Raw genomic sequence first — 19,517 nt, 5'->3', positions numbered from 1 at the left:
TGGTTCACTTGCTAATGCAGACTCGGTCCTACGTGGCAGATGGTGAGGGTTTGCCCATGTAGATCTTTCCTGGAAGAGTCTTAAGTTACAGCTTTTAAATGTTATTGAAAAAGACGCTGGGTGAAATCCTGACCCAAGTGAAGAAGGAAGGAGAGTTTTGTCACTGGCAGCAGCGGGGCAGGGATCTCGCCTATCGTTTTCAAGTTTATCAAATAGTTAAAATAGGCTTGTATTTAAAATAACTCTGCAAACAATAGAAGGCGTGCTATATTATTGAAAAAATGATTACAGAATGAGATATTTATAGAACTGTTTACATAGTTTAGTGACCAAGTATCTCCTACTTTTATTGTGGATAATCCATGGATTTCAGTATGTTGAAGGCAACTGATGGAAACAGAATCTAAAATTAGCAACATTAATTGGCTGCTAGGACAAATAAGCAAAGAAAAGCCTGTAATGAAGTGTCCAGTTAAACTGAGGTAGTAGAGCCTTTGAAAACATAATCCACCTACCACTGTATATTTACATTACTTACACCAGATTGGTTCCATCAGCTATTCTTACAACTATTGTATATACAATGACAAAACAGCGATGGCTGAGTAAAGGAGAAATGCTGAGAATAAAATAAACAACATTTCCTGCTAGTAATTACACAAGTGAGTAGAAAAGGGATTAGAGTCTTCTGCATCAAGGGTATATTTTGTCAAAAAATAATGTTGATATTACTATACTATGGTGTAATCAGTGTTCATTTTTTGTAGAATGGTTTTAAAAAAGATATCAATTAGTTACCTGAGCAATTAAGGGTCATATTCTATGTGKTTTTTTCCCCAGTGCTTTGGTACAATTACTTCTAGCTCATTATTTCAATAGGTGACCGACTGCTGTAAAAAGAATATGGTGTTGCAAGAACACTACCGACCATAAAAAATTAGAGGTAATAGTCATGCCGTTCTGGGGACCCCTTGGGAAATGTCAGCCAACGTTCTCGCTTTAGGTKTCTTTAGCTTTTTTTTTTCTTCTTCTTCTCTTTACATTTTGATTAAGTTCTGAAAGAAAAGCCTCACTTAGTATAAAGCAACATTTAAACATTATAAACATTTAATACTGGTTACAACATCAGGCCAAGAAAGGGAAAGAGAATCTCATTTGCTAGTTTGTCCGTTGGCCTCTTCCTCCACCCTCCCGGTCGCCCCCCCCTCCGCCAGTCCCTCTCCCCAGGAGAAAGATTATAAATAAAYTTTGGAGCTGAGTGTCATTAATAAGCTTTTTACAAAACAAAACAAAACCCCCCAAACCCCGTTCTTCCTCTGGAAAGTATCCAGAATTTGACTATTACATGAAAAAGCAGAAGTTGTTTACAAATCATTGCAGCTCAAGAATTGAAGAGCTTAACAGGATCCTGCTCAGTACAAGCCAGTCTGGAGACAGCTGCTGCCTTCTCCTGTTAAGTTTGTAATTGGTGATAGCATSATATAGTTCAAAGTAGTTTTTCCTTGCATTCCCAAATACAAATTACAGTTAGCCRTTGTGGCAGAAATTGATAAAAAATGTAGATCTTCAGCTTTTGCTAAAATCTTGGATTTTCTGTGCTTGGAACCTCAGGCTTATCCATTTTTCTTTTTCCTTTCTTTATCCTTTTTTATAAAGGGCCATGTGGGAGAGGAAAAGTCTCCAAAYGTTTGCATAATATGTAGTCATATATGGAGATGCTGCAGCTCAGTGAGCAGTTTGTTTCAGTTGCTTCCAAGAGAAAGGAGCCAGAACAAGTTGCCTTCCATTTTGTTTCCAGGGGAAGAAAAAGTCAACTATGCCCTCTGGCATTTTAAAGTAGTATCTGGGCAACATACGGAGAGTGAGTGCTTGCTACAGCTGCCAGTAAAGGGAGGTCACTGGATTCAATCCTAAAAGGAAGCAAAAGAATCACATTTAATCTATCCCAAAACGCAGCGGGGCCGAACGCGCGTTAGTGACCRCATTGCCGAAGTGTCGGGACGGGGACGACTCGCAGCCCTGAGCGGCAGCGTATTCCTCAGGCAAAGTTCAAGCCAAGCGTGTAGTTGCAGTCCTGCCAGCCGGGCTACAAACTGCAGCCATCAGACCGCTTCTAACACCTGCTCCAGACGGGCCTGCCCGGACAGACGGGGATGAGTCTGCACCGCGCTCGGCTCCTACCTACCTCCCTGCCTTCCCCTCCCTCCTCCAACTAACTGSTGAGAGAACAGCTTGAGGGAGAAAAAGCAGCAGAGTCCTTCCCATCCTCTAGGCAAAGGGAGCGTTCGCTGGGGCACGAGGAGGCACGGGAGCAGAGGGGACGAGGCTGCACCGTTTTGCAGCCACCGAGGAGGCGCTGGGGTGGCACGGCAGCTCACCGGGTGCAGCTGCTCCCGGCCCCCAGCTCCACCTGGGCTCCGGGTGCTTTMCTGCTCATCCGTGCACAGTAAGGCAGTCAGAGCCTCCCTATGACCACCCCTCGAGTAGCTGCTCTGCAGGTGCCCCCACCCGGAGAGGTATTACGTGCCTGACGTGACCCAGAGGGTGTTTTCTGCCATGCACGGAAAAGCCAGCCTGGAGGAACCAGGCRGGACAATCCTGACAAGCCCTGTGGTGCTGAGCCCCCTCCTGCCGGGAGGGATGGGCAAAAGGCCGGGGCATCCTTTGGATCAAGTAATGGCTACGGAGCAGCCCGCAGCCACAGGCGATTTATGCTRCCCTGAGGCTCCAGCCCCGCTTCGGAATCGGCTTTGCTGGGCTCAGAGCAGCCTCGGCAGCGGTTTGCAGCAGGAACCACGCGCTGTGAGCGTACCCCAGCACCACGCCCAGCTCTTTGACGTGAACTCTCATCTGGCCCTTGAGATACTCAGACAGCATCTTGCTTTTGAAATACAGCTCCTGCAGCCGGTCCTCCAGGTGCATCACACACTAGAAAGCAGAGAAGACATCGCATCAGGGACAGGACACAGTGCTTCACCCGAGCTGCAGCCAGCGTCAAAGCAAAGCAGAACAGACCCATGCACCTACCGCCTCTTCCTCAGCCGTGTCTAGGTGAACAGTTATTTAGTTATTAGCAATTTGCTTTCGCTGGCAAGATTCCCACTTCTGAGCAGAAGTTTTTGATTGCACGTTAAATCAGAATTAACGAGACAGCTGTCTTGATTCAGAGCAGTGCTTAAAGGGGCTGCTCAAAGAGCTACAGCAGGGGATGCACCGGCTACTGATGTCATGGCTAGGGGTAAATAAACCAGGCAGAAGCTTACAAAACATTAACCTAGAACGTGAAAGGATGCTTTAAGAACATAGCTCTTTCGACTTGCATACTTACAAAGTTTGGAGATAAATTATGCTTATAAAGCTGAAGAGTGGAATGAAGCAGGTTGGAGACGAGGCTAGAGACTAATACTTCTTTTCCCAGCTTGTTATCAATCATTCGTCTCTGGCTACTGGCCACTTGCACAGTCCATTTATCTGTGTCTGCAATAATGCAGACAGCTTCTGCAATAGGCTCATCCAGAACAGGATGCTAGAAACAAAAAATTAATAGCACAAGTCTGAGAACGACAAAGGACAACGGTCCGTTTACAAAACGCTGCCGTCCTGGATAGCCAGGTCGGTGTCCCAGCTGCTGCCTCATTTAAACTACGGTAACATCTGTAGGAGTCACATTCAACCTCTCAAAACTGGTTTTAAATGAGGCAGAGTCTTAGCAGGATAGTCACTATTTCACATTTTTTTCCAAGCTTGAAAGTGTGTCGCTGGCTAGTGGTTTTATCTTTTGATATTTCATATTCAGTCAGAACTCTTTATATGGTAAGATAAAAATGAACATCTATTAAAAGTRTATTTTAAACCCCTAAAACTAAAAGCACCAAAAATCTCATTTGCTTTTCAACATGGCTGCGTTAACGAGGTCGGGTTTATTCCTCTTTGTCACTGCTTTTCCTTTACAGGAGGACCAGCAGAGGGAGCAAACAACTAACTAAAACACTCAACTCTTCCCTTCCCTTCAAGCAGTGTTTCAAGTCCTCTCTAAAGCCGTGCGCGCGTGTGTTTGTTTTTAAAAAGGGAGTGTTTGGAAGCCACTGTCCTTTCCCTGCTGCACCTTTGGGGCTGAGCTCCTAGAAACCATCTCTCTCCAGAGAGTCTCACTTCACGCAGGGCCAGGAGGCCATCTTATTTTGCTTGAAAGTCAGCATATAAAACCTTGCACGGTCCTTTTTTGTATCCTCTCAGTCTTTGACTTTTGCAGCTGAARCGCAAGTCTCCTGGTGAAAATGCACCGTTATCAGGCGATACTCCGGACATATCTGTTTCATAGCAGCAGCTACCTCCTACTGCTGCCGCTGGTGCTTGAACTTCGACGCTTCACAAATGGCTTAAAGYGAGACACCCCCCAAAACAGACACACAGGATCGCTCCTTGAGTGAAACTCCACCTCAGAGGGTTGTGTGCGAGGAAAAGGGATAGATAGTAACTTGGGGAATGGCCACAGAGATGGTGGTTGTGCCGACTGCGTAAGAAGCGATGCACGTTGCTAACTCAGGAGCTATGGAAGAAGGAGACATTGCAGAGGATCCAYGGAGAGCCCTCAGAGAAACTGCTCTGCAACCTGGCTGTGTGTCTCTCCTCACTCCCTCGGGAGAGGGTAGTAGACTAGTGGGGAGCAGAAACACGCTTTTCAGGGCCAGCTGGTACCCTTTGCCTCTCTCGGTGTTTTCCACTCATTTCCTGAGAGCTAGAAAAGGGGTAGTAAATACCGCCCTTCCCAGCCCTGCCCCAATTCATCTCTGGAAAAGGTTCAGAGAGGAAGAGTTGAATTCCTGCAGCTATAAAAAGTGCACTTATCTTCTAGTCTCTCCTTTCCCCACAAAGTCAGCACTGTTGAACCCTTTGCTTACACTCCTGAAAAAGAAGTAACGTCCCTGCAGCAGCGAGCACTCCTGATGGCTTCTCCACAGATGACACGTTGTGTGGCGGTTAGACACGCATGGACGGGGGAAAATGAACTGCGGGAGCAAAGGGTGCCTCAGTGCAACCGCTGTACCAAGACGACGTGCCCAGGAAGAGATACGCAGCAATCTCAATGTTTAGTCTTAACATCTTTTCAGGCTTGGGGCATGCCAGCGCCAGCAGGCTGCAATGTCTACAAGAGACTGTAATTTCTCTAAGGCTTAGCACCGGGATCCGTCTTCCCAAGGGCACGAGCCTCTCACAAGTGGCTTCAGTGGGAGTCTAAGTTGCACTGGGAACCTGCAGCCACRCAAAATTAACCACGCTTTTCAGATCATTAATTGAGCGAAGAGAAAAGAATTGGTGGCCTGGGACTGGAGAAACCTGAAGAGAGCTGTGACAGTAAATATTTTCACTTCCTGTGTGTTTGTTGATTCAAAAACATTTGCCTTTCCCTACTGTGAGAAATACATTTACCAAATATAGCTTAATTACCTGAACAGCATGCGACAAATCTGACACCAAACAGTGTCTCAGCTTTTCATCACTTCCTATTCCTTGCAAAACAAAGTCAGGGACGTATGACGAACAGTAGCCACCTAGTAAAGATCTTCCAAAATTGGCAATACTGGGCTGGACAGAGTTCACTTCAACTAATTTTGACCTGCAAGAAAGGCATATCATGGAGATACACAATAGAAAACACCAAATGCAGCTTACAAAGAGGTTGCATTTTCATATTTATTGCATCTCCTCTATCTCCCATCCAAGCAGTTTTAAAAAAGAAACATTTTCAAGTCAGCTTTCACAGTCAGCACACTGTGGAAGAAAAGGATTTGCGCCAAAATGGCAATGCACAAATAATACTTTTTTCCAGACGACTGATTTCTTTATATTCTTTTACAACCAACAAGCTCAAGACACTTTTCCAACCACTGATGCCAAGTTAGGCTACATTCCTCCAAACATGTGACATGAGAAGAGGTTGTGTGTTTTGGAATCTAACTGCCGAATAGTACTTACCCAGGAAAAGGGATCTCATATTCTTCTGCCCAGTCTTCTTGCTCTCCTGCATAATAGTTACTGCTTGGTCTAGTTAGATCATGACCTGTATCCTCACTTTCGCTGTCACCCAGGGCACTATCTGAGCTCTCATTTCTTGGAATGTCCCAATCAATTCCTGCAGCAACTTTTTTCTCTATGTTTTCTCTATCCCCATGGGGGACACGAATAGAGATTTTCTCTCTTTGGTCCTGCTCAGCAAAGCAGTTTTTGTAGGTCTCCTGTTGAACAGAGTCCATAAACTTACAAAATTCGCTGGGTGGTTTGCTAGTCTTTATGCACAGCTTTTTAGAAAAGTCTAAGCTACTGCTGTGAGCAAGGAGGTCTGTAGCTGCTTGCCCTGGAATATCATCAATAGTCCGGGTTTCAACTGAACTGTCATCAGTAAAATACTCATCAAACAGACTCATGCTCTCAGCATTGTATGGATTTGGATTCCAGCTCTGATGCTCACTAGCAACTTGGGGAAAGGGTTCAGCTGTCCCACAGTCTCTGTTTTGGTCCTCAACAGTTTGTTTAGCTTCACAGTTCTGATCAGTGGACACTCCTCCCTCCATCGCTGGCTGGCTGTGATGCCTAGCAATTTGTTCCACTACCGCTTGACTTCTGAGTTCGATGTCTGAATCAGGCGACATGGAATCTCCAATAAGAAAAGTCACTTTTGTCTGAGCTTCAGCAGCATTGCAAGGAAAGGCATCACAGAAGAGCTTATCTGGAGGCTTTTTTTCCACAGCTATACCAGGTGACCTTGCTAYGCTGATGACCTGGCTGCTGGATTCCAGCGAGTCTTCATTCCTCCAYGTGTTTGCTGTTGGCTCTAAACCAGATTCTGTCAATACACATTTTTCTGGTGAAGCTGACCCTGTGCAGACTACAGTCTCTAGCTTAGTGTCCAGGCAGGTTCTGGGCTGCTGAACATCAAGAGTATCTTCCTGGCAATCATTAGAAACAACAGTTCTGTTCTCATCTGAAGATGTTTCCAGCTCTGCCTTAGGAGTGCTTTCTGCAYCTTCTCTCTCTTGCTGTGAGACACTTTCCGTGTTTTGTGCAAGGGCAATCGGACATTTGCAATATTTACAGCTACAGTTAGAAGTTCTCATTTCTTCAGATTCCCTTGGTAGCAAGTTGCCCCTGTTCTTGTGCATTGTGACAAGCACATACTCAGATTCTTCTACTTCTCCTTTCTCCAGCGTAGTCGTTATAACAGTTCCAGGCATGACAATGGCTTCATCTTCCCCGTTTTCTAGAAGGTGCGTCTCTTGAAGTTCAGAGCATCTGATGAAGTAAGTGAGGAAATAAAGCAGTCTCTGTACCAGGTCATGCCTTTTGCCAACCACAACCGTTTTTGCTAATCTCACAGGTGATCCAATAGCCCCATACAAGTCACCTAGAATAGGAAATAAAACAACCAGTATTTTTCATCTTTCTCTGTTTGAATCATGCTTCAAACAGACAATGTCGGGAACAAAACTTGAACAAGCTTTCAAAGGGCAGGTCTATAACAGGAAAACACTGAAGCAAAAGAGCKAGGAGGGCTCTGCTGGTATTTTGTTTTTAATACAGGGAATCCTAATGATGCTGTTGGTATYGTATGTAAGATGACCCGCTGGTCAGGGAGACATCTGATCTCACATATTAGGGAGTATTCACACCACCTTACTTCAGTCCCTAGCTTTAGRGGCTAGACTCCTAGGTTCCTTATATAGTCATGGGAGAGAGGAGGCATCTGCTCTGAATTACCTCGGATAGTCTGGAAACTGGGCCRAACTTTTAACTACTAAGGAAAGCTGCAAGCAGAAGCAAACCTTTGCCAAGACCAAAGGCAAAAAGGGGCAAGGAGGATGCAGAGATGAAAGCAACTTTTCTCCTCCTTCCCCTTGAGCCCCACTACAGGTTGGATAGGTGGTTTCTGACAGCTTGGAAGACCGTATTCTACATCTGCRTATGGAAGAACCAGTGCTTGTGTTTTATTTTGGAGGTACAAGGGCACTGTGTGAATGCAAGGATGGGGGACAAGGGATGCAAGAGGCACTGAAAGCCTACTCGGAAACAGTGGATCCCTTGAGTCACATGAGTTTTGGAAAGGTGTCTCCTTGCCAAGTCATTGGCCAGCTCTGCCTGTATCAGGAAAGGGCAACCTCATAAAACTGTCTGCTCCCTTCTCGAACCAAATTCCACGAGAGCTTGTGCACAGGACAAGACAATCTGACCAGAAGTAGGAAGCTCCTCTCCTCTCCTCTCCTCTCCTCAGCAGCCCTTAGAAGGCAGTATGAGCAGCGAGGCTTTGAAACACTACCCAGGGGCTCTACCTATTCATGTTTTCCTGCACTGTGTCACTCCTTGTCTGTTGTGCTGCCAGTAGTCCACTTCCCGTCAAAAAGATGATTTCCTTGATTGGCTCTTCCTAGAATCGGGCTTGTTGATAGCAGCACCCCARAAAGTAAAAAAAAATAGAGTTTCCATATAGCGAGAGGACCAGAGTCCTCCATCACCACCAGGCAGGTGATCTCAAGAAACCTGCTGTAAATGACTAAAAAGAAGGCTTTATTTTTGGGCTGTCATTTTATAATTGGCACTGCCTTAAGAAATTACAGCATGTATAATAAATACTGTACCTGCCTTAACCTTGAAATGCAGAGTTTTGCCTCGTTTTGAATAAAAAAAGGAATAAAAAAAAAAAAGGAGTTTTAACTTGGGAGAAGGAAGTAACACACATCAATAAAAATCACCACATTCATACCCACTTATGTAAAGCTATACCATCATCCAGAGACGCTTGCCACATACCTAGCTGTGCCCACAGCGGGTTGTATGGATGAGTTTTGGCCAACATGTCCACGCTCTGCGAAGAGTGCTTTTCSAGGAAGATTCTGATAGGCGGCTGCCCGTTGGGCATGACGGTGGGGACCCAGGCCAGGTGGTTAGTCAGGACTGCAGTCAGCAAAGCTGGTAAAAACCTGGAAACAAAACACTCAGCGTCATTCTTTCCAGGGACATGTTCAACATGGGGAAGTGACAGCAACTCTACAACACGCATGGATCAGAAATACCAAAACAACCCAACGAGCACAGCAGAGATTGTTCCTTCTGTCTGTCATCTTCTTTTCTTCTTGGGGGGGGGGGGCTGTATTCCCCACCCCTAACCCCTGCACTGAACACATGTTTAAAGTAAAATGAAATATTTTAAACCTGTGGCCATCTCATTTCCTCAGTTTGGCAAGCATCACAAGACTTCCTATTTTGCAAGCTTTGTATTGTAAAACATCTGAAAAAAAATAGTTTGCTTATTCTAAGAAGAAGGTGACACTCTGCGGCCTTGATTACGTGCCAGGTTTCTCGCAGCAGATCCCCTATCCTTACAACCTGAGAGCATCGATGGCAAGGGAGGCTAAGCGCTTTGCCACCAAACCTCTAAGGCAGCTAGGTGCTGCGCTCTTCTCTGCAACTGTTAGGCAATTCAGGCGCGTACAGCGGCTCCTTTTCAAAGGTAAATACCCCCTCCCACATTCTGAAATAGCAGCAATAAGAGAAAGTCAGCGACGGCCGAGGCTATGGGCCCGCTGTGTCCTTTCAGAGGCAAAAACAGGTTTCACTGACCACACGACTAAGCTGAAAAGCTTCCCGAAAGACGTGAACGTTGCGACTCGCTGCAGCCCCAGCACGCAGCGTTGGCGGCCGGGGGCAGGCGGCTTTTGCCCCCTCAGCCCGTCTGCGCACCGGCAGACGGAGCTGGCGGCTGCCGCGCGGTGCCACGTGGGGCACGAGGCCCAGGGTAACGCTCCRCTGCGGGGGGCACGCAGCCCCGCAAAGGCTCCCGGACCGAAGGCCGCCCCAGGGAAGGGGAGCTAAAGCCAGGCTAGGACGCAGCCCCGCCGCCGTTTCCCTCTTTGCTTCCAGCAGTGCGAGTCTCGCTCTACTTGAAGCGGAGAAGCTTGAAACGAACCCAAAGGCAGGGCTGAGGAYCTGCACGCTGACCGTCCCGCGGGGCACGAGCCCGCCAAGCCGCCGGGCRCAGCCGGTCCCCGGCCCCTCGCGGCCGCGCTGCAGCACCTTTCCTCCCCCAACAGCCGCTCTGGCATTTCCATTCCTGCTCCAGTTTTGCCCGCTTGTGCTCCTTTTCGGGTTTCAGTACGGCCAAACGCTCTAAAAACGTCCCCTCCGCCTTGGGCAAAGAGGATGAAGCRTTGACAAAAGAGTGGATTTATCAGATTGCACAGAGTTGATCAAGAACAGCTTCCTTCTCGATTTTTAACAGCTTGGCCCTTGCCTACACCCTGCGGGCAAATGGCAAGTATTAACRAAGTGCACAATTTCTTTGGTGGTGCTTCACACACGTTGGGTTTACTGGCAGTTTGTGGCAAGACAGTGTTACACACGCAGCCCTTACCGACTGCCTAGCCTTGCTCGTCGTACGACAACTGACTCTGAAGGGTAGCTGAACGCATCTCACCAGGTGTGCTCGCCCCTTTCCAGCCATCCGCACCCATCACGCGCTCCCTGGGGACGCRTTTCAAAGGTTTAGCCCTTACCAGGACTCACAGGACCGTGAGGAAGCAGGCACTCRATGAGATACTTTCTTATTTCATTTTAGTTTTAAAACTAACACATGTAGGGGCTTTTGCCTCTTTCTCACATTATTATTAGGATTAAAAAAAAAATTAACTGACGTTAAGTAAAAAGGCATGAATAGATATGCATTTAAAACTAAAATCCACCATACTGGTTTTTCGCAGCATTTTCCATCAAGAAAGTGAACTCCTTCATGAAGCGATGGCAAAGCTGGTTCTTTTCAGGTGTCCCGGACATCATAGTGAGCCAGACGGGTTCCCCGATCCGTGGCATGGTATAGAGATTGCAAATAGTTGTTCTAAAAACAAGCAAACAAAATCCAGAAAATTAAAATAATGGAAGGCAGAAATTGCTATTCAGAGACTTTATTGGCATATTTAATTCCAGCTGCTGCTTCTGGCAGAAGGAAACTTTCCCTCATCAACCATCATGTTGACTATCAAATCGTATGAATTCACCTTTCCACCTGGGAGAGTTAAACCCCGCAGACCCTTCAGGCACCCAGCTGGGCCGGTCCCAGGCTCAGCGTTCACWGTCAGAACGCAACAGCTGCCCTGTCCCGAGGCGGGGAGAAACGAACACTTCCTTTCTTGTTATTGCCCTGCTTTCCCTTCTCTACCTTCCAAACACGTAAATCCCCCCTTTTTCCTGCCTCATTCGTGACCAGGGCAATTTTTATGTGCCTCTGGTTTACCAAAGGGGACCGGGTTGCTCCTTTATCTTTAAACGCACGGTACAAGAGTCAAAGTGCCACCACGGTTTCAAGGACGACGYACCTACCCACATCCTCTCTGACTCTGCAGAGGACAGTAAACGTCACATTGAAACTTTGGCTCTGCAGCAAACCACCGGATTAAAATCCCACAGATTACTGTTAAACTCCTTGTCTAACCCCGACTAGTTTTGTTTCAAATGCAACGCCCACATTAGGCCACTGTGGGAACCTACATTTTCATCACACTGAAAATGTAAAGTCATGAAAAAAAACAAAGGAAACGACCGATCCGTTCAGGTTTCCCCCCGCTACTTTTTCTAGCAGAAGTATTTTTGCTCTGCACGACACGCAGCTCCCCGCACCGCAGGAAGGCTTGACCCGCGCGCCGCCGGCCCCGCCGCGCATCGGCGGCATTGGGCACCCAGCACGAGGAGCCCAAAGACGGGGAGAAATCCCACGGCCAGAGCTTCAAAGCCAGAACCAACGTTCACATGCTGCGGCCATGGCTGGCCTTAGAGGCTGAAGATAAGACTAAGAAGGCGAAACACAGCTCATCCTGCTCCGTGTGCACACGAACCCCAGCGGAGCCTCCTGCAGCCAGCAGCGCAACTGTTTTGAAAGGAGAAACTACTTCTATACTGAAACCAGCGTATTAAAATATTTGTTTTCGTTGAAAAGATAGACCGAGTCTTGTGATTCGTTATTTACTATTCTGGTAACCCTGGCTGCATCTGCAACTGATAGTGTTTCCTCCGAGAGGGATCGGATTCGGCTGGCAGGCGGCCAGCAGGCATGTGACTGCAGTAAAGGGAACCCTCAACGCCAGCGCGCGGCGCTGGCCCCGCGAGCAAGGGCGAGGATTAACCGCTTCCCGGCTCGGCGAGCGCCCAGCACCGCTCTCCTTGTGTAAAAAATAATAATAGTAATCAAAAGCAGGGAAGTTAACCAGATTTAAAAAGCTAACAGATGGGAAATCAGCTCGCCCGCCTGCAGCCGAAGCCCCTTCCCTCGGCGGCCGGGGAACCTGCCGTCCGCAGGACGCTCTGCTCCTGCAGAGGGTCCAGCACACAAAAAAGGGTTTAAGCTTGGAAACGCCTCCGGGAGGCCGAGCTCCTGCCYGGAGCGCACGGCGGCGTGAGGCTCCCGGCAGGACCCGCGGGCCCCCGGGGAAGCTCTGCAGAAAGCAGCTCTCYGTCCAAAGCAGACTCGCTCTGCTACCCGGAAACTCGAGTGCAAATCCCAACTCTCTTCAAGAACTGTTTTATCTGGGAAAAGAAAACACCAGTGTTTTTTAAAACTGAACATGAATTTGCTCCCTATCCTCCTTCCCCCATGCTATAGATTTTTTTTTCCTATACAGGGCAAAGAAAATGACTGCAGGAGGGAGGCTGCCCAYGCAGGGACCCCTGCAGATGCCGGGCCCAGGGGCCAGCCCACAGCCCCGAGCAAAACTCCCCGCTCAGTTCACAGCAATACAAACTGCTTAAAAATCACTGGCAGAAAACAGGGGGACATGCGAAGAGAGGTGTCCCCCGGACCCGCGCTCAGCGTCGCCTTGCCAGCCTGCCCGTTCGCCACGCAGGTCCTGCTCAGCTGCACGGTCAGGATTATCAGGGCACTCCGCTGGCCTCGGGGACGGAGGCAGCCGAAATGTTTATGCAAGTGCAGGAGCTTATTTCATAAGTCATGTGCCTGCACATCTGACAGCCAAAGACAGCCTTGAGCCTCTGAGGCAAGTGTTACTAGCTAAATTCATCAGCACTCTCGAAAATTAAAAATTGCTTTCAAGTGACTAACGATGCAGGGTAGACCAGGACGGCGTATTTACCCATGGCACCGGTCTGCCTCCTGCGGAGGAGAGCTTCGCCCTTGCCGGGCCGAGACGACGGGGCGACGGACGGGGTCTGCCTGGCCAGCACGCGCGGCGCCCCGGGAGCTTTACTGCTGAAAAGCAAGTTTAAGTTTTCTTCTTCAGAAAAAGCCTACAATGAGTTAAAGCAGCACGTGGTTGCTTTAGAAACACCAGCCCGCTGCAGTCAGCGCCCTTCTTCCCTCCAGCAGAATTTGCTAAGAGGGTAGAAACGAAGGCGAGCCTCAGGTGCGCCGGACGACTCTGCCTCCTGACTGCCCCGTGACTCCAGCGGGCAGCAGGCGCCTGAGCCGATAACAGCGGCCTAAATGGGTCTGCTGAGTCGGTGCCAAAACATCCTTGCGTCCAGCCTTCAGTATTTAAATACGCTTTTTTTTCATATCGCTTTGCTTTCAAAAGCGAGCGGCTCTTGCACGCTGCAGAAACGCCTTCCCTGCCAGGAGGGCGAGCGCCGCACCGGAGATGCTGCCCCGGCGCAGGGCCGCCAGCCCGCCCGGGTCGAGGGCGCTCCCTGCTCGCACGGCTCCGAACGGACGGAGCTAAAATCAGAATCGCCAAAGCCTGCTGCCCCAGGAAATTAATTTACATTAAATTATACTGGATTTAATTCACCTCATTACACTATTAAAGAGTAATATTTATATCGCCATGGAAACCTCCGCACGGAGCTGGTAGTTGCACATCTGCTTCCAGCGGCGGTTTCGCAAGCCCCGCGTCACGTGAACGATCGCCTCTTGCGATGGCCCAGACGAGGAGGCTGCCAACCTCGCGCCGCCGAGCGAGACGGTGTTTTCCTTCCCGGCCCGGCTGCCAGCAGCCTCCGTCGCCGCAGCGCAGCGCAGGCTCGGCGCGTCCCGGGCCCAGCCTCCCTCCGCGCAGCGGAAAGCCGTCGGGGGCTCTTCGGCCCACGCCAGCAGCTCTCAGGCTTATTTTTCTGACACTCGACTCGGCGYACGCTCCCCTCCCACCACTCTGAGACTGTTTAACTTGGAAGGGCAAAGGAGAATGGATAAAGTCCACCGAACATGTCCTGAGGGGGTTTTGGGGGGGTTTGGGGAAAGCAGCTGGGAAGAGGGTGTTATCAGGGGATGGGAATGCAGCGCTCGCTCTGGGTGGAAAAGGGGAGGAGGAAGAGGAGGAGGAGAGCAGAGGAGCCCGTGGCTGTGCCGAGTTGCCGAACTCGTCTCAGGCCCCCCGGGCAGACTCTGCAGCTCGCAGCTCTCGCCAGTCTCCGGCTCCCTCTGTTCCCATCCTTGGYGTGGCTTCTCCCAGCTGCCTTGCACTGCAGGCCCATGTACTGCCCGTTCCTCGCCTCCTGTTTCCTCCTGAACATATCCTCTGCCTGCTTCCCAGTTTCCCTGCCGTGCAATCATCACCCTCCACTTTGGGACTCTTGGCTTACGCTGTGCTTGGAGAAGGGAGACTCTTTAAAAAAAAAAAAAAAAAGTAGCGTGCCTTCATCCAGAAACATCACCTAATCCGCAGAGTTCAATTAATAAGTAGGACTGCAGAAAGTTGAGGGAGCCCTCAGGATCCTTCACTGTCAGGTAAAACACACCCTGCAACCTAAATACGCCAGAACTCTCTTTTCAAGACATCAGAGCATTGCCCTCTACAACGTCTTTCTCTACCCTCATTTTGAAAGGAAGCACCCTGCCACTCCCATCCAAGAGGAGATGAATCACTTGAAACAGACGGATTTCATTTTAATTCCCTCCCCATTACTTAAACTATGGAAAGAAAACAGAGTTAAATGCCAGGGATGTGCTTATCTGCATTACTCTGTGTATCAACTGTAGAATAGAGGCGTCTCTGCAGGTACTGATAGCAGGAGATTACGGTACTGCACTTCTCTGTGTGAACGAGATAGTAGCTGGTTATCTGAAATTCCTTTAGAGCAGAAYTTAGTGTAGAGTAAAGGTCTTGCTTTAGTCACACATCAGGAAAATAGACACTAGCGCACGATTTTTCAACCATGGGTTTGCAGTTCCTCTTTTCTCATCTTAGTGGGACATACAAGACATTTTAAGAGGTTGCTGGAAACTTCAATACTACCTAAAGCAAAAAAACCCTTGATCATCTATGCCCTATGTACCTCAAGTTTGCACAAACACTTCTCAAAATTTCAAGATGCAAACAGATTATAACTTGTTACCAGCCAATACCTTTATCATACTTACTTTCTCAGAAGATAATTACACATTATATGTTACTTCTAGAGAAAGAGTCAAAACCATCTTCCATTTCAGATAAGACCTCCAAGGGCAAAGAAAACCTACACTATGCACAAGATCCTTCTACAGCAGACTCAAGTGCTTTTGAAGAAACAGACATAAGAAAGAAAGAAAACAAACCACTCACCTGAATTCGTTAAGGGCATCAACAATTCTGTTATATGCCAAACTCCGCTGACTGGCATCAGCTGATCTACGACTCATTTTCATAGCCTTGAAAACAATCATTAAACAGATAAGTAACACCAGGTATAGCTACAGAAGCACAGAAAATGGAAAACAAAGTCATGTGCTTGACTTTATCTTTCATGCAACCAGTCATGCAAATAGTTTTTTTTTTTAAGTGATAAACGATGGTACAAGTGCCAGCTTTCATATCTGAGGAAAGATAGGTGAGGCACATGCATTTGCAGACTCTCTTCTGTGCTTTTCATTCAATGCATAAAAGAGGTCAAAGTTTTCACTGGAATGGCAAATTAACTGCTAAGTATTTCCTAGAGAAGGGATTTGAAGCAAATTTAACTACATATTTGAAACCATTCAKTCAGTCTTTGAAAACTTCCTACACATCAGAATCAGGGAATGGGGAGAGAAAGCAAGAAGCACAATATTTGTTCACAGTTTGGAATAGCCTAGAAATAAGTTCTGATCCTGCAACCCACTTGACTCAGATACAGCTGAAACAAGGAGGTAAAGGTGGCCTTAAAAGCACCCTTCCACTCTGGCTGATCCAGGGCTGCCAGGAGCCAACAAAGCCTAGTGACTGCTGGAGCTTTCAGCAGTCTGTGTAGTGTAATACAGCACAATCCACCCCACCCATGCTGTGCCTTTGCTAGCAATAAGAAGCTGCATCAAAGGTACTGAGTAAAGCCCTTCTCTGGTGCAATTCCAGTACCAGAGACCAAGCTGATCTCACTTTATARCCAAGTAGCAAGAGTTAGAAATTAAATCTGAAAGGGCTGAGGAGGAACACATGGCAATGAAAGTGCAAATTACAATTACAAATGCAAAAATCCAAAAAAACCCTGTGTTTACCTGTTCTATTGCACTCTTCAGTTTGTTCATGTGACTCTCAAAAAGAGGAAAGTGCGAGAAGAAGAATTCATTAAATTTGTTATTTTCATCTTCATCTCTTGAGAGTGAAAAAATGACTCCAATGGCTATCTTTTTTTTCCTAACAATTCCTGGGCTAGGACCAGAGCTGTCATCTGACAAATTAAAGCTTTCATCCATGGACCTTGAAGCATGGAAAAAATAGAAAGTTAATGTAATCCACTGCTTAAAATGGTACCTTGGTTTCTTCTGTAATTAAGCTCTAGGACATTTAACATCAATGAACACCTTTTGTTTTCAGCTGTTGTCAAATCATCACCTTTGATAATATCCATTTTGCAACTCTTAGMGCAACCATTAATTGATCCTGCAATCACAAAATCTGGAACCAGATTCAAAGCATTGGTGGGATTAGAATATAGTATCCTAGTTCTCTCCTGTTTCTGCCAAGGATTTGTGTTTCGAGTAGGATTTTAGGGCTTGYTAGCCTCAAAAATTTTGCTGAAGGTTTTCTAGTTAGTGAAAAACAATGAATGCCACAAAGAACAGAAACTAAGAAGATCAGGCATTGAACTGCAGTCTGACTTGCACCTTTGTAAATACCCCACAGAARGCAACGGCAAGAACAGATGTATGTATGCAAGAGCAGAATCAAGCTGACAAAGGTGGAAAATCATGGGAAGCAACCAGCATTATCATTCCCAGCTCACCATCGAGGGAAGACCCCATTCTCCAAGCTGGTAGTCTGACTGCGACGCCAACGCCGCTGGTAACTGCTAGCACAGCTTTTGTTAAACGAAGAGCCAGGAGATGGAAACGGAGTGATGAGCAGACTGCTAAGAGAGGCTGCAATAATAAGAGGAATAAATAAAAATCTCTCCAGAACAAAGAGTATTTGGAAAATAATATCAGCAATTAAATGAAGCCCCATGAGATAACTGGATGTTGCTAATCAGGTGTCTTCTCTTTTGCATATCTATGTTTCTTATCTAAAAATAACCAGTTTATAATAACAATAACAAGATCTACAAGCACTACAAGGGTGGGACAGTCCTGCAGCTTTACGTAACAGGCACAGGGCAGGCTACACCTTGCTCTGTTCCATCAACCATGTGTATCAGGAAATAAATTCTTTGTCGGAAGCTGTAACTTTAATCACATCWTTTAAAATCTTGATTTCTTTGAGGTGAGGAATTCACAATTTAACATTATTTTCCATATCACTGTGAAACAATGACATGGAGTATTGTTTGGAAATACTGGAAATCAATTTCAATATTTAATGTGACTTGTTCCTTTGCAGTGCACTTTGATAAACTGCACTGCTGTTCAGATTAGCCCTGCGAGGTTCCTCATGGAAAACCTGATGCCTAGGACACTCATACATACCCATACTGGTATGTGCTACTGCACATATGTAACAAAAAGAATTGTTCACATTGCAGCCCAGAACRATTATCTGATTTCGTTTTAGAGGTATCATTGACAAGATGGATGAACATCTAGTGAATGTTACTAAGTATTTTCCAATTTCTACTGGGTTAACACATGAACCTGACATTACCAGATCTTGCTATACCGCTGTCTCTGTCCTCGTTCTGCTCCCTCCCGGGCATATCCATAGGGTTGCTGTGAACTGTAAAACACAGAATACCAATTAGCAAGGGAATATATAGTTCCTTTCTTGTTTGCAGATCTCCATGTAATTAATGAAACAAAAACATGCTCATTAATTCAGATCAACAGCACTGCACAAGGCCATCACCAAGAAAGGCTGCTAAGCTGAACAAGCCAAAACACTTATTTGAAAAGCTTTATGTGTTCTTCGGAAGTCCCCACATCCATTTCAGCACAGCCTGATATTCATTATTTCTTTACACAGATATTTTTCAGTAAAATTTTAGTGCATTGAAAGAGTGTTAAACACATAGGTAGCACTCAGTGTACAGACCAAAAACTGTCACTGAAAACAACGTAAACAAGGCTGCATTTATACACCAGCTTTAGCAGGTGATATATGTRCACACAATTTAAAGAAGGATTTTATGATGCTGTCTTGAAGGAAAAAACATTTTTAAATTATAAGCAGTGTATTGGTTGTTCAACAAAGCTGTAAGCTATCTGGATTCACAGACTGCATACAGAGTAGATCAAAAGTGTCTGAGGCTTAAACGTGATACATTTTACAAATATGTCCGTGAAATAAAAGCTACTCAGCCGTGGAAATAAGAGACAGCCATTAAAAGCAAGAAATGTCCACTTCATATATGAACCTAGGCTATGTTTAGTTTTTAGTTTGGTTGAGGCAAGTCCAGATTAAAATAGCTTGAYACTACTGTGAATTATTATTGTCAGAAATGTGAAATCCACCATCAAGCATAGGAGTTTCCCAAAAAAAAAAAAAAAAAAAAAAAAAAAAAAAAAAAAAAAAAAAAAAAAAAGAGAGAGAACCCCAAAACAGGACCATTAAAGCACTTGCTGTCCTCCGGGGATTTAAAACACGTATCCAGACGTAAAAAGGCATGAAAGCAGACATCACTACCCGTTTTGTTTCCCCCCCAAAAACAGTAATAATAAAAATCTTATTTCCAGGGCTGAACTACAAACCCACGCCGTYGTGTCACACCAGCTAGCCTAGGCACACAGCACAGCACACAGCACACTGCAAACCTGCAAAGAAAGAGGCGCTCCGGATGAGGCGGAGCGGACCTTGCTCAGAGAACGCCCGCCTGGGGCTGCAAAGCTGCRAAAGACCTACACGGCAAAATGTAAAATACACAGGAGAGAACGAGGTTAGTAAAGCAGAACGGTCCGTAGGGAGGGTCCAGGGCAGGGAGAGAGAGAAGCCGACATAAACGCGCGCTCGCATATATGGGGGAACTGCCCTTGCACTCAGCAAGTGGTGATTCAAGGAGTACAACTCACACTTGAAACACATAGCATTTATAGAATTAAAATCATAATAGACCCAACTTTACACTGTCTCCCATACAAGGAAAGGTTTCTGTGCAAGTGCTTTTTTTTTTTCTTTTTCTTTTCTTTTTTTTTTTTGGAAAATGGT

The 19,517-nt window shown here is 46.6% G+C and overlaps 1 protein-coding gene across 4 annotated transcripts in view; it reads right to left on the bottom strand.

Annotated features, from left to right (window-relative positions):
- Positions 1 to 1,084: 1,084 nt before the first annotated feature.
- FNIP1 (folliculin interacting protein 1) overlaps positions 1,085 to 19,517 on the bottom strand; it is a 66,428-nt gene continuing 47,995 nt past the window's right edge. For 2 of the 4 annotated variants that reach the window (XM_085312771.1, XM_085312773.1), the window contains exons 7-18: positions 19,127 to 19,210; positions 18,021 to 18,092; positions 17,167 to 17,302; positions 16,439 to 16,640; positions 15,531 to 15,616; positions 10,736 to 10,882; positions 8,803 to 8,972; positions 5,977 to 7,402; positions 5,449 to 5,617; positions 3,329 to 3,526; positions 2,813 to 2,928; positions 1,085 to 1,910 (exon numbers count right to left, since the gene is read on the bottom strand). In XM_085312771.1, the coding sequence (XP_085168897.1) occupies positions 1,832 to 1,910; positions 2,813 to 2,928; positions 3,329 to 3,526; positions 5,449 to 5,617; positions 5,977 to 7,402; positions 8,803 to 8,972; positions 10,736 to 10,882; positions 15,531 to 15,616; positions 16,439 to 16,640; positions 17,167 to 17,302; positions 18,021 to 18,092; positions 19,127 to 19,210 (2,885 nt within the window). In that variant the 3' untranslated portion in view covers positions 1,085 to 1,831. The other 2 variants (XM_085312772.1, XM_085312774.1) reach the window with 2 other exon arrangements.

Source organism: Rhea americana, unplaced genomic scaffold (assembly GCF_003343005.1).
Source record: "Rhea americana isolate MKP2758 unplaced genomic scaffold, rheAme1 scaffold_37, whole genome shotgun sequence".
Taxonomy (NCBI): domain Eukaryota; kingdom Metazoa; phylum Chordata; class Aves; order Rheiformes; family Rheidae; genus Rhea; species Rhea americana.
Note: the sequence above shows the minus strand (reverse complement) of the source record. Positions and strands in the feature narration are given on the sequence as shown.